Source organism: Callospermophilus lateralis, chromosome 10, assembly GCF_048772815.1.
Source record: "Callospermophilus lateralis isolate mCalLat2 chromosome 10, mCalLat2.hap1, whole genome shotgun sequence".
NCBI lineage: Eukaryota > Metazoa > Chordata > Mammalia > Rodentia > Sciuridae > Callospermophilus > Callospermophilus lateralis.
Window position 1 is genome coordinate 56,293,755 of NC_135314.1, and position 13,319 is coordinate 56,307,073.

Sequence of the window (13,319 nt, forward strand, 5' to 3'; positions counted from 1 at the left end):
AGGAATAGGGAGAAGGCCTTCCCTGCAGGAAGCTGTCTTGATCACAGTCCCAGGGCAACTCATAAACATCACTAAGGTGGACGCTCCCAGTCACTGTGGTCAAAAGGCCTCATCAGAAAAACTTAGCAGAGGAAAAGTTTATTTGGGGGTTACAGTTTCACAGGTTCAGTTCATAGTTGGCTGACTCCACTGCTCTGGGACCAAGATGAGGCAGAACATTATGGTAGAAAGGTGTGGTGGAGGAAAGTGCTCAGTTCACGGTTGGCAAGAAGCAGAGAGAGAGACAAGAGAGGAGCCAGGGACAAGCTGTTGTCCAGGGGCATACACCCAGTGACCAATTTCCTCCACTACCCACAACCTCCCTATAGTTGGCACCCAGTAGTTCACTCAAATTATTAATCCATCTTGTGGATTAATGCAGCAATGAGATTATAACTCTAATAATCTAATCATTACACTTTTGAATATTCCTTCATTGTCTAATGCTTTCGGGGCATGAGCTTTTGGGGTGACATTAATGGTCCCAACCATGACTCTTCCCATCTGGGGGTCCAAAGACCAGCTCAGGTGGTGAAGAAGACAGCCAAAGAAAACAAGCAAGAAGAACCTGCCAACCCTGATTTATTTGTTCAGACCAGTAATGCAACCAGGTCAGCAGAAGAAACAACAGGTTGGCAGTAACTAAGAAATACTGCAATATGTGTATATATTTACACAATACTAAAATGTCCACCTTTCCTTGTTTCTTCTTTTAACTCTACCCAGGGAAGATCTGTGCCACAACTGAGCTGCTGCTTTATTATCCCAAAGTAACTTAAGGTGGAAACACAAGATTAGATATCACAGGGAAATAAAGATGAAGACAGAGACTGGAGAGCCATTGGTGGGCGTTTGCCAAAGACTGACAGATAGATGATTGATTGATTGATTGATTGATGAGATGTTGGCTAATCTTCCAGGAATGGATGATATCACTGGAGAACAAAAACATATAAGGATCATAAATTATAATTTTAGAAATAAAAGTAGTAAAGCAGACATGAAATGCCTTTTAGGAACTTTATGAGCAATGGCATAGAATTACAGAAAGAAAGATATGGATCAAAAGTTTAGAAGAAGGCCCAGAAAATGACAAGGATGATTAAAATTATTGAGAATAAACTTTTGGAGAGCCTGGAGCCAGTTAAAACACTCAAACTTAGATTTTCAGCAACAGAATGCTGAAATGCTCAGTGCTCGCTCACTGGGACCCGTCAGACACCATCCTCTGAGATGTCCAGCCTGAGAGTAGGTGCCACTCCTGGCCTGCTCTCTAAGGGAGACCAAGCAGAAATTCCTAACATGACTCTGATTCCTGGGGGAAGAGCTTGAAGAGCTTCAGTTCACTAATGATAAAAAACCCAAAGCACTATGCTTATCTATAAAGAACCACCAGTCATTGCACAGGTTGAGGAAAATAAGAAACTCAAAAGAAGTTGGCAGGAAAAAGGAAGGTGTAGCATTGAGTTTCTGACCCAGGGTTCTGCTGACCGAGAGGCTTCTGTACAGAGGTTCAAGGCCAGCAGACACAGGCAACCACTGAGTGGAGGGCTGCAGGTGCTCACCCAGAGGTCAGATGAGCCAGATGGAAGCAGCTACACAGATGTGGTCCACGTGGAGGGGACAGAAGAGGAAGTTAAAGATGAAACAATGGAGGATACGCAGGGAGTCAATAAAGAGAGAGCTGATGAAACAGCCTGAGGGAAAATCTTTCCTTCCACTCACCTCCTTTTCTTCTTCCTCCCTTTCCCTTCCTTTCTCTCTGACATCCCACATTCTCTTCAATTCTTTTCTTTTTTCATTTTTTCCTCTTTCTTTTCTTCCTCCCTCCTGCCCTCCCTCCTTTCTTTCTTCCTATCTTTCTTATTTATTTTTTGAGATGGGGGTCTAAGTTGCCCACACTGGCCTCGAACTCCTGGGCTCAAGTGAGCCTCCTGCTTCAGCCTCCCTAGTAGCCCGACTATAAGCACATGCCATGGCACCCAGCTCATTCTTTCTTCTTAAACCACCCCCAGGCTTTGCTCATTCCCTAACTCACTGCCTTGGGATGAGGAATCTATCCACTCCTAGATTAACTGTCACTGCTGTTCCTCAGATGCGTTGTGTATCACCCACATTCACACTCAGCACCAGACCTAAGGGAAACTGGACGCTGTGGGATTCAGCATTGATAGCCAGTGGCTACACACCTGTCCCAATGGCTGGGAGGCAAATGGATGAGTAATTCCGTTTCTCACACTCTTGCAAAACACAGGAAACGGATTTCTTGATATCATTTCCACCAACAACATGAATGATATTCTTGCACCTCAGTAATCCACCTTCTGTAATTATATACTCATTTTTGCCTTGTTGAGCTGGGAAACACAGATGAAGAAAAAAAAAAGATACAAAATTAGATGTTGAAGCTACTCTTTGTTTAGTAAGCAAAAATAAGAAACCCTCTTTGATGAAATTGTGGCTTAATTTCTCTTTCTGTGAGATTATTTTTTTACTTCTCCTATTCTACCCATTTGAATTCTTTAGTAAACTGTATGATTTTTAAGACTAATGTGTTGTCTTCCCAATCCCAAGTCATTCCTCAGCTCTTCAAAGCCTTCCCTATTCAGGCTGTTTCTCATAATTTGGGACCAGAAGATAGCATTTTGCCTTACCTATGCGAGAACATTCTGCCTCCACATTTTGTCCTGCACATTCTAGAATTGCTTTGGAGACACCTACACAAGAAAATCAAGATGGTAACAAATATGAATAAAATCGTGACAGTGCATTTGGATCAGAAAGATCAGCTTATTATCTGAACACATTCCTCATTTTCAAAGAAATACTATAACCTAGGTATTGCTGATAAGAGGAAGAAAAACTCATAAAATAACTGTTGCCAATTATAAGAACACTTGTCAAAATAATTTTTTAAAACATTAATATCAATAAGCCAAAGTTATCAAAACCAGCTTGGCTACAGAAACCTTCCTTCATAGGATCTACCAGGTCAATAATTACACTAGTGAAAACCATACTAGTGAAGTACCTGCTTTGAGATTAAATGTATTTGTTGTTGAATTTACAATCACATCTGCTGCCTCTTTGGTGATATCTCCAGAGGCCACCTGGAAAAGGATGGGGCCAATCTGCATTTCATGCACTCCTAAATCAGGGCTGGAGATAGTCCCATAGAAACCTACAAAGAAAAAAGGTAGAGTCAATAACCAAGTCAGCATGAACTGTTTCTCGAAAAAGATTAGAAAATAGAGGACAAACATAGCTCTGGGTTTGACCAAGGTGAACTTAGCCTTCTAAGGATCTGTGTCTCTCACAATTACAATGAAAAACTTAGGACAGACACAAAAAGCCACCAGTTGAGAACTCTAAAAAGTAAACAGCAGGCAGACTAGGCAAGGGGGTGAAAACATGTAGAAGCAATCTGTACAGGGGAGATTTTCACATTTGGTTTCATTTTTAAATGTTTCTTTTTTTCTCCCCTAGAGTAAAAAGAACTGTATAATGGGCAGCAAAATCCTCTCACACAATCCTTGTCTTTGCAGTCAAAGGATTGGGGAAAGGGTCTTTGTGGGCTGAAGGCTATGGGAGGGAATCCTCTGTTTTTACACATGTGTGTGCTGTCACACACACACACACAGTTTTAATCCGGGTACTTGCTCAAAGTGACCCCAGTTGCAGAACTGCACATTGGCACCGCAGAGAGCTACAACTCTGAGAGACGTTCTAAAAAGTGTGGCCAAAAGAATTAGAGAAAAGGGGTCCCCTGTGTTCTGAATAAAAATGTCCGTATACACTCACATAGGTAAGGCACAATGTTTGTATGGAACATTTTTCTTTTCTCTCTCCACTTTGCCCAAGGGCAACCCTGGTGATGAAGAACTGTGAGGCAACGTAACAGGTAAACTGAACTCTGAGCGATCCCTGTCCCTGTGGCCAGAGGACCTCAAAAATGGGCTCCGCAAGCCAGAGAGTAGAAGGGAATCATAGAAAGGTGAACACTGGAGAAGGGGATCACCTGATCCTAGACATGAACTGGAATAAGTCCTGAGCTCCCCCAGAGCTGCCGGTGTGGGGCAAGCCCAAGACAGCCCAGCTAAGTCTTTAACTTTGACCTTAGAACCTTGCCCACTCAGAAGGTGAGACAGAACTCGCAGAATGAACCTGACTTACTGCCCATTAAACAAGAAAAATCACCACCACTCTTCAGACTTCAATAGGACCCAAGTCTCACAACATAATATTCCAAAGGTCCAGTCTACATTCCAAAATTGCTTGTCATATAAAGAACCAGAAAAAATGACCAACTTTTGAAGATAAAAACAATAAATGTCAATTCCAAAGTGATCCAGATGTTGGAATTATTAGCATCTGCTGTTAACTATGATCCATGAAATCAGAGTAAATAAATATATTTGAATGAATGGAAATGATTTGGATGAATGAAAGGACAGGACCTCTTTGCAGAAAAATAGAAACCATACAAAACAGGACCAAATGGACATTTTTGAACTCCAAAATACACTATCTGAAATAAAATTTCACTGAATGTATTCAATAGCAGAGTTGATGGAGAAAAGATTCAGTGAACTTGAAGGCAGATCACTATAAATTATACAATCTGTAGAGAGAAAAAAGCACGGGGTTGGGGGAGGGAACTGGCAGGGAGAAGAACAACTATTCAGAGACCTGAGAGACATGATTGAAAAGTTTTGCGGTCACATGGTTGGACTATCAAAAGGCAACAGAAAAGTACAGAAAAAAATATTTGAAGAAATAATGCCCCCAAAATTCCCAAAATTGATAAAATACATTTTTTTTAGTCTCAAGAAGCCTAAGTAAAGCTGGACGTAGTGGTGCACACCTGCAATGTTAGAGGCCACCTTAGGCACCACATTGAAACCCCATTTCAAAAAAAAAAAAGAAAGAAAAAAAAAAAACCTCAATGAACTTCAAACAGGATAAACTGAAAAACAGCAGCAGCAGCAAATTTGACAGAGGAGAAGCATTTGGTTGACATGGTCTTTCAACACGTCTGTTTTAGAAAATACATGCTATATTATGCTCTGAAAGTAGTAGTGTTGTCACTACTTAAATACCCACTATATGAACTACAGAATGTGGCCCTCTTTTCTCTTTTACCCCAGATCAGATAAACATGGCCAGTGTCTTGCACATTTAGATGTACTGAAAATAATTATGTTATTTATCACTCAATTTTTTTTCCAGAAAAATCATCACTATCATCTTCTACCAGTCACTTGGATAGTTACTTAGAAACTAGAAAGCATTTGTGAATTTAAAAGCTTTACTGAACCTTTTGTATCTTCAGCCTTGGGGATTTTGTCATTAAGATTTCCATTTTTCCTTCTGGCAAATTCATCTGAAAATGCCTGGAAATACAAACACAGTTTTGACCATTACCATCCAGTTGATGAGTGAGTTTGATTTATCAGGGTTTTTCATCTTGCAAGTATATATACAGATTTAGAAAAAAAAATGTTGAACAATATTATTTATTTCTTTATGGATTTTTAAAGTTATGAAAATAATACATATAATTCCCTTTCTACAAATGTGTGCTATGAAAATTAACAAAGATATGAACACAGATAAAAACACAAGGATATTCATCAGAGTGCTATTCATAATAGAGAAAAATAAGTTAAAATCCAATGGGAGACTGGGTTCAGTAACACATGCCTGTAATCCCAGTGACTCAGAAGGCTGAGGATGTGAGTTCAAAGCCAGCCTCAGCAACGTAGCTAGTGAATGTATTCTAGTGTTGATGAATATGTGAATTTCATTTCTTTGCAAAATCATCACTTTCTTCCTCCTTGTTAAATAAACAACAGAGAACTTTTATTGGGGGGTGGGGATAGAATCCTGGCTGAAGTCTGACACAGTAATGGGAGAGAGATGGGAAGAGACTGCTTAGTGAGGTCTCAGAATCACCACCCTCCGGGAGTCAGGCAGGTAAAGTACCCCAGTAGAAGTGGATTGATTTGAGTTTGGAGAATTAGAAGACACCTGCCACTCAGTCCCAGCAAATTGTTCCAAGCAGCAATTTCATTCTAGCTTATCAAGTCTTTTCAATTTTTAGGTCACATCATTTTTTTGAACATCTGGAGGATCACAAATTCAAAGCCAGCCTCACCAACTAAGTGAGGCCCTAAGCAACCTAGTGAGACCCTGTCTCAAAATAAAAAATAAAAAGGGCCAGGGATGCAGCTCACTAGTTAAGTACCATGGAATTTAATCAAAAAAAAAAAGAGAGAGAGAGAAACAAAATGGAACAATAATGTATGTAGAATCAATAGCATTTCAAATGACATTGATGGTGTCTGTATGGACTAAAGCTTGTTACAGAACATTTGAGAGTATTCTGAGTGTTTAGGGGGAAAAAATGTAGGCTGGGATTGCTAGAAAATAGTGAGATATGATGGTTCAGGTCTGTGTCATGAAACTCTCCCATCTCTCCACTCAGTCATTCATTCAATAATGCTCAACACTTCATGTTCTAATTTAGTTTGCTCTGTGTGCATAGATCCTAGTGCCCAGAGGAAGTATGATTTATAGACAGAAAAATATGTGCTACATTCCTTGTTCCATGACCCACATCACCTCACATGATATAAGTCACAGGGAAATTATTAAAAACTCTTGTACTGAGCAAAAGTATCTGAAATTATATAGGCCAAGCAAGTGGACCACCTATTTTTCTCAGGTGACATAGCTGCCTGATTAAAATGGAGGTTAAGATTTGTTTGCTTGCTTCCAAAGAACGTATAGACAGTGTCCAGATTCAGAAAAAAAAAGTAAAATACGACCTAAAAATTCAGATCCTCCTGTTATCCTGGTACATCTCTTGGCTTCCTGGCTTCAATCTGCTTGTTAAATTCTTGCAAAATCGTGTAACTTCTCAAACATTTCTGCGCTACGAGATTATAAAGACTCAGAGGGCAGGGATGAGGGCTTAAATGTCTTTGGTTCTCCCATCATGCCCAGGCCAGGGTCTCACCCACAGCTGATATTTAGTAAATGTGACCTGATTGTCAGACTATGACTGAAGATGGTGCTGGCATTTCTCTCCTGCTCACATGGGGCGGTGCTTACTCTTTCTCACCAACCCTTCACATTACAGTCCATGGCATACCAGGAAGCACTTGTGTCCCATCCTGACATTTAACCATGTTAAAACTATGTAAAAATGTAAAAACTATATCTTTATAATATTATTAAAATTTTTATGTCCATGAATAGGTTTCTTAAGGAGTCTTAAGGAGTACTGTACTACAATATGTGAGCTTTATTTGGATTCTCATTCAAAGCTGTGAAGACCAAATAAAACATTTATGAGATAGTTGGAAAATTGAACACTATCTTTATAACTGATCAAGTAAAGGAATTATTATCAATTGATTTTAGGTATGAAATAGTATTGTAGTTATGTTATTTTTAAAAAAGAATCCTCATTTAAAATAAATTGATGAATGTTTAGGGGAAATTATGCTTTGGGATTTCCTTCAAATATTTGACGAAGGGAAATAATATGAGAGAAGGGGAAATAAGTGTAGATGGAGATCAAACATATAGGCCACAAGTTGATAATGGATGTTCCTAAGGGAGTTCCTTAGACATTTTTTTAATCTACTTTTGCATGTGTTTCTAATTTTCCTGAATATGTAGTTAAATTTTTTTCTATGTCTGTAATTTTTCTTGACACTTGTCAATGTACAACTAGTCAACATGACTCTCTTACTTTCCCTCTTGGGGGACAACATTAAAGAAACATCCTATTAGATCAAGAAGACATTTGAGAACATGATGCTCCACACAGAGATTGCCAAAATAATCAGGAATAAGCCAAGACTGTACCTGAATATTTTCACGATCACTTGGGTGCAGCATAAAATAAACTTTTTGTAGTTTTTTCAGTTGATTTTTGCTACTAAATTTGAGCACTTCTGAAGTGATCAGTTCAGCAAATACGGTTTTAGGAAATCTCAAATTTCCTGTTCCTATTGCTGGAAATGCAATTGATTTTAAGGACAATTTCTCAGTGATCTTCAAACACTCTCTGATGATGTCTTCCATGATCTGAAAAGCACAAAATCACATCTTTATATATCTTGAGTTAGACCAAACAGACGAGAGTTTAGCACCTATGGCTGTGATCTCTATCTACTCCATTTTGCATTCAGCTGAGGTTAAGAGAAATCAGAAGAGGAAAGATAAAATACAGAAGAGGAAAAGGAAATGAGAATGTAAGAGCTCTTCTACAACGATTCAAACTTAATTCACCATGAAGGAAAGAAGAAAAGCAAAACTCATCTTATCCTTCACTGTCTTCCATCTCATGCCCTCACCTTCCATAAAGTAGTATAATCTTCAGTCACCTTTTCCTGACCCCCACTAATTACTGAGCATAATAATCAATTTGTATTACTAACTAGTTCCCAGAACAAGTCAGCTATGGCTGAAAGAAATGGCCATAATGATAAAAACCTTCTACCAGAAAGTCACAATATTACAGAAAAGAAACAGACAGGGTCTACCTTAGAGCACACTGAAAGAAGAGTCCAAGGGGCTACCCTGGTCATAGGAAAAAAAAATATTCAGACTAATAGAAATGAGTTGATTGAATGGATAGTAAAAGGGAAAGGGGACAGTCTCAAGGGAAAGAGTGGGTCCTCTCAGAGAGGAGAGGGACAATGTGCCTCTCCTAGAGCCGTGTCATAGAATTTTTTTTTTATTTCTTACATACATGACAATAGTGGAGTGCATTACATTCATAATTATCCACTCACAGCATGATTTTTCATAACTCTGTATATAAAGTATGTTCATGCCAAATTATGCCATTATACATGAGCTCTCTTATTTTTTGCATACAATTCTTAATACACCTTTATATCACAATTTGTCATATCTCTGTATATAAGGTATGTTGACACCAAATTCACATCTTCATACATGTATTTTGTATAATGATGACCGTCTCCTTCCACCATCCTAGCTATTCCCCTTCTCCCTCCCTTTCCCTCCCACCCCTATTCCCTATCTAGAGGTAATTTTCCTCCCATGCTCTCCCTCCCTACCCCAAGTGGGAAATGGATGGCATTAGAGAAGATTATGCTAAGCGAAGTTAGCCAATCCCCAAAAAATAAATGCCGAATGTGTCATAGAACATTTTAAAGCAGACCCTACCTTTCGTGAAGATGTGCTGCCGTCTTTCCAGTGCGGAGCCACCACGTGAAGCACACGGTGGCAGTGCAGATTGCAACCACTGGTTTGGAGAACTGTGCCCACACTGACACTTACTCCTTGTCCAACTGCATTCAATTCCTCCTGGAGTTTCGGCCCAGCTTCTTTTAAGAGGGCCTGTGAAAGGGGCCCTGCATTGAGCCCAAGATCCGAGGGAATGGAGTTGACAATAACGTCGGTCTTAAAGACAAAACCAAAGATTTTGTTTCAAATTCTTACAAAAGACATTCATCCATGGTAAGTATGTGCAAACCCTGGGCTCAGCACAAGGGGGACAACTAAGATGGCTGAGGTTTTGAAGACTGAAATACCAACACAACACAGTGTTTTAAGATAGTTATTTAAGTAACACTCGAGGACAAAAGAGAGCTGTCAAAAAATAATGTATAAATGCATAGTTCACTGAAGGGTATTCAGTGATGATGAACATGCCATGGGTGACATGGGACCTAGGAAATGGGAATAGTCACTCTGGGCAGAGAGCAACAGGGAATAGCATGAACTCACTCACAGTGGACTGTGAGCTGTGAGCAGATTCATTTGACCTGATGGAGGTCTTCTGCAGCAAAACGGGGTAAACCAGACGACATCTATTACACTGAGTTGGACAAAGAAGGCCCACCTCCATCCACGCACCTGGACCCTCTGACAGACAGTGAGCGCCATGGAAGCTTTTCCACCTGAGTGTTGGTGCAAGCCGATTGATTAATCAGACTACTTTAGAGAGGCCAAGAAAAGAGAGAAGGAAGGTGTCCTTCCCTGTGGGTCACGGAGAAGTAATGCAGCAGTTACTGGGGAAGCAGAAGCCACACATCTCTGGGAGAGAAAGAATGTCTTCATACTCAGGGTGACATGTGACGGTGGCAAGAAACAGAGCTCATTCCCATTCCTGATCCATGGTCAAAAGAACATTGTGCTTTTTTCGTTGTGTTTTTTTTTTTAATGGCAACAAAATTACTTTTGATTTTGGAAATAAGACAACAGTCAAGAACTTGAATAAATTCCAGTCCTATTTCTACCAACCACTAACTGTGAGACTGACTGGATTACTTAACTCCTCTAAACCTTGATCCCTCGTCTGTGAAGGGAATGATCTAATTCTAGAAGCTACTTTATGGCACTGAATGAGAAAAATGCATGTCAAGTACTTAGCAAAATGCCTGGCACAAAGTAACATGCAATTGTGATTCTTATAATTATTACTTAAGTTTATAATAAGCAGAAATATAATATCTTACAGTACACTATTGTAAACTAAAGCAAAAATTTTTTAAAGTAATAATTTTAATAGAGAAAACCTGGTCCACAGAAAAGAAGACATATTTGCAAATCAAACATCTGATAAGGGACCTGTATCCAAAATATATAAAGAATACTTAAAATTCAATAGTAAAAAAGCAACCCAATTTAAAAGTGGGCAAAAGATCTAAGCATTTCTTCAGAGATATACAAATGACCAAAAAGCACATTTAAAAAAGTTGAAAATCATTAGTCATTAAGGAAATGTAAATCTAAACCACAGTAAGATACTATTTTATATTCACCAATGGCTACAATAAAAATGATATAGCATGGGTTAGTAAAGATGGTGGAGAAACTGGAATTCTCAACCCTGCTGATAGGAATATAAAATGGTACAACCACTTTGGGAAATAATCTAGTAGTTCCTCAAAGTCAAACATGAAATTACTATGTGACCCAGTCATTCTACTCCTAGGTATGAACACAAAAGAAAAAAATTATCCATATAAAAATTTGTAAATAAGTGTCCATAAAAACATGACACATAAAATAGTAGAAAGAATCCAAATGTTCATCCAGGGATGAATGGATAAACCAAATACATATCCATACAACGGAATATTATTCAGCCACAAAAGGAATGAAGTACTAATGCATGCTACGACAGGGAAAAACCCTTGAAAATATTCTGCTCAGTGAAAGAAGTCAGTCACTGAAAACCACAAATTATGTTTCCATTTATATGAAATTTTCAGAGTCATTGAATCTCTAGAAACAGAATGTAAATTAGTAGTTGCCTACATCTAGAGAGTGGACTGAATGAATTGATGGAATAGGAAGTGCTCCCTAGAGACACAAGGTTTATTTTTGAAGTGATAAGAATGTTCCAAAATTAGATTCTGGTTATAATTGCATACCTCTGTGAATACAATAAAGACTATTGACTTGTACACTTTGAATGGGTATGGTACATGAATTATCTCAATAAAGCTGTTTAAACAAAAAAGAGGATGACGGTTACAGCTCAGCAGTAAAGTGCATGCCTAGCATGTGTGAGGCACTGGGCTCAATCTTCAGCCCACATAAAAATAGAAAAATAAAACAAAGGTATTGTGTCCATCTGGAACTTAAAAAAAATTTTTTTAAAGTTAAAAAAGAGGGGGGGCTGGGGTTGTGGCTCAGTAGAGCACTCGCCTAGCATGTACGAGGCACTGGGTTCGATCCTCAGCACCACATAAATGTAAAATAAGGATATTGTGTCCATCTAAAACTTAAGAATAAAAGTTTTTAAAAAAGTTAAAAAAGAGGGTGACTGATCATGACTATTAAACAATTTTCAACTTTTCTCAAGATAAGCTATAGGAATATGCTACAACAGGAAATATATTCAGGATAAAGCAGTTTTAGTGTGTCATTTTTTTAATACCTTTATTCTACCTATTTATTTTTATGTGGTGCTGAGGACCGAACCCAGGGCCTTAAACATGTTAGTACTCTACCACTGAGCTATAGCCCTAGCCCTAGTATGTCACCTTTTATTATATTATATTGGAACCTGTTTGAATAGAAGCTTAGAGATATTTTTCTCTTGTAAAAAAAAATCCAAAGCAAAACATTTGGTGGATTTATTAAATCCAGTTCATTTAATCTCATGTAAAGTATATCTAACGATGTGTTATTTAAAGGTAATGAGAACAAGTGACACCAGTGGTGATAATTTAGGACTTTGGTCTTGCTCTTTGAACAAAACATTCAGGCCTGGTTAAAATTTTCACTGTATTGTGATGCCTGTTTTCGGTACATTCTTTTTAGATATTTTCTAGGTATTTTTTTTAGGTATATTCTTTTAGTTTTTTTTTTTTTTTAGGTATTTTCATATGTGTGTGTGTGTGTGTATGTGTATAAATTTGCCTTTTAAAAAAATTTTTAAGCATTTTTTATATACATTTTATTTATTTTTTTAAATTTATTTTTATGTGGTGCTGAGGATTGAACCCAGGGCCTCACACATGCGAAGTGAGCGCTCTACCACTGAGCCACAACTCCAACCCCATAAATTTGCCTTTTAAAAAGTGGAGACACAGGGCTGGGACTGGGCTCAGAAGTAGTGCACTTGCCTGGCATGTGTGAGGCACTAGGTTTGATTCTCAACACCATATACAAATTAAAAAAAAAATAAATAAAGATCTATCAACAACTAAGAAAAAATATTTTTAAAAAAGTGGAGACACAAAAAACCTCAGAGCTGTCTGGTGGACATGAATCCCTCTGTCAGCCTGGGCTGCTTCCCTAGACCCCTCTGAAACCTGCAGAAAAAGGTTGGGGCTAATATTCACTGGAAGATACACCCATAGCCATGCTGGCCATTACAACACAAAGAAATGGAACTATTGCTTAGTAAAAAAAGGTACTGCCCTGCCCCCAGTGCTTCCACCACCTCCTCCATTCCTTGTCAGGAATTCCTTCCCCAGGACTCCTCTCACCCTCCCATCACCCTCCAATTAAAGAAATACAGCCTGGCACAGTAGGAGGCATCTAGATGCTGCTTTAGATGGCTGCTGTTCTGATTAGTTAGTGCCTGTGTTGCAATGATTATTAAATAGCTTTAAAATATATATATTAGCCCCCTATCCCCTCCACCCCCACAAACCCTCAGCCTATAAGAATTGTTCCTGCATGATACCTGGACCTTGTTCAGGCCCACTTACCCCCTCCTTTCTTACATAGGACCAACAAACTGGTATTGGGTGTCCATGTCTGCTGATGCCAGA

At 38.7% G+C, this 13,319-nt stretch overlaps 1 protein-coding gene across 1 annotated transcript in view; it reads right to left on the reverse strand.

The window, feature by feature from the left end:
* The window catches only part of Parp14 (poly(ADP-ribose) polymerase family member 14), a 47,985-nt gene that overhangs the window by 12,785 nt on the left and 21,881 nt on the right, over window positions 1-13,319 (reverse strand). Inside the window, exons 7-12 of the mRNA XM_076867468.2 lie at window positions 9,250-9,486; window positions 7,918-8,139; window positions 5,357-5,432; window positions 3,071-3,220; window positions 2,694-2,756; window positions 2,229-2,396 (exon numbers count right to left, since the gene is read on the reverse strand). Of these exons, the coding sequence (XP_076723583.2) occupies window positions 2,229-2,396; window positions 2,694-2,756; window positions 3,071-3,220; window positions 5,357-5,432; window positions 7,918-8,139; window positions 9,250-9,486 (916 nt within the window). The remainder of the gene's footprint in view (window positions 1-2,228; window positions 2,397-2,693; window positions 2,757-3,070; window positions 3,221-5,356; window positions 5,433-7,917; window positions 8,140-9,249; window positions 9,487-13,319) is intronic.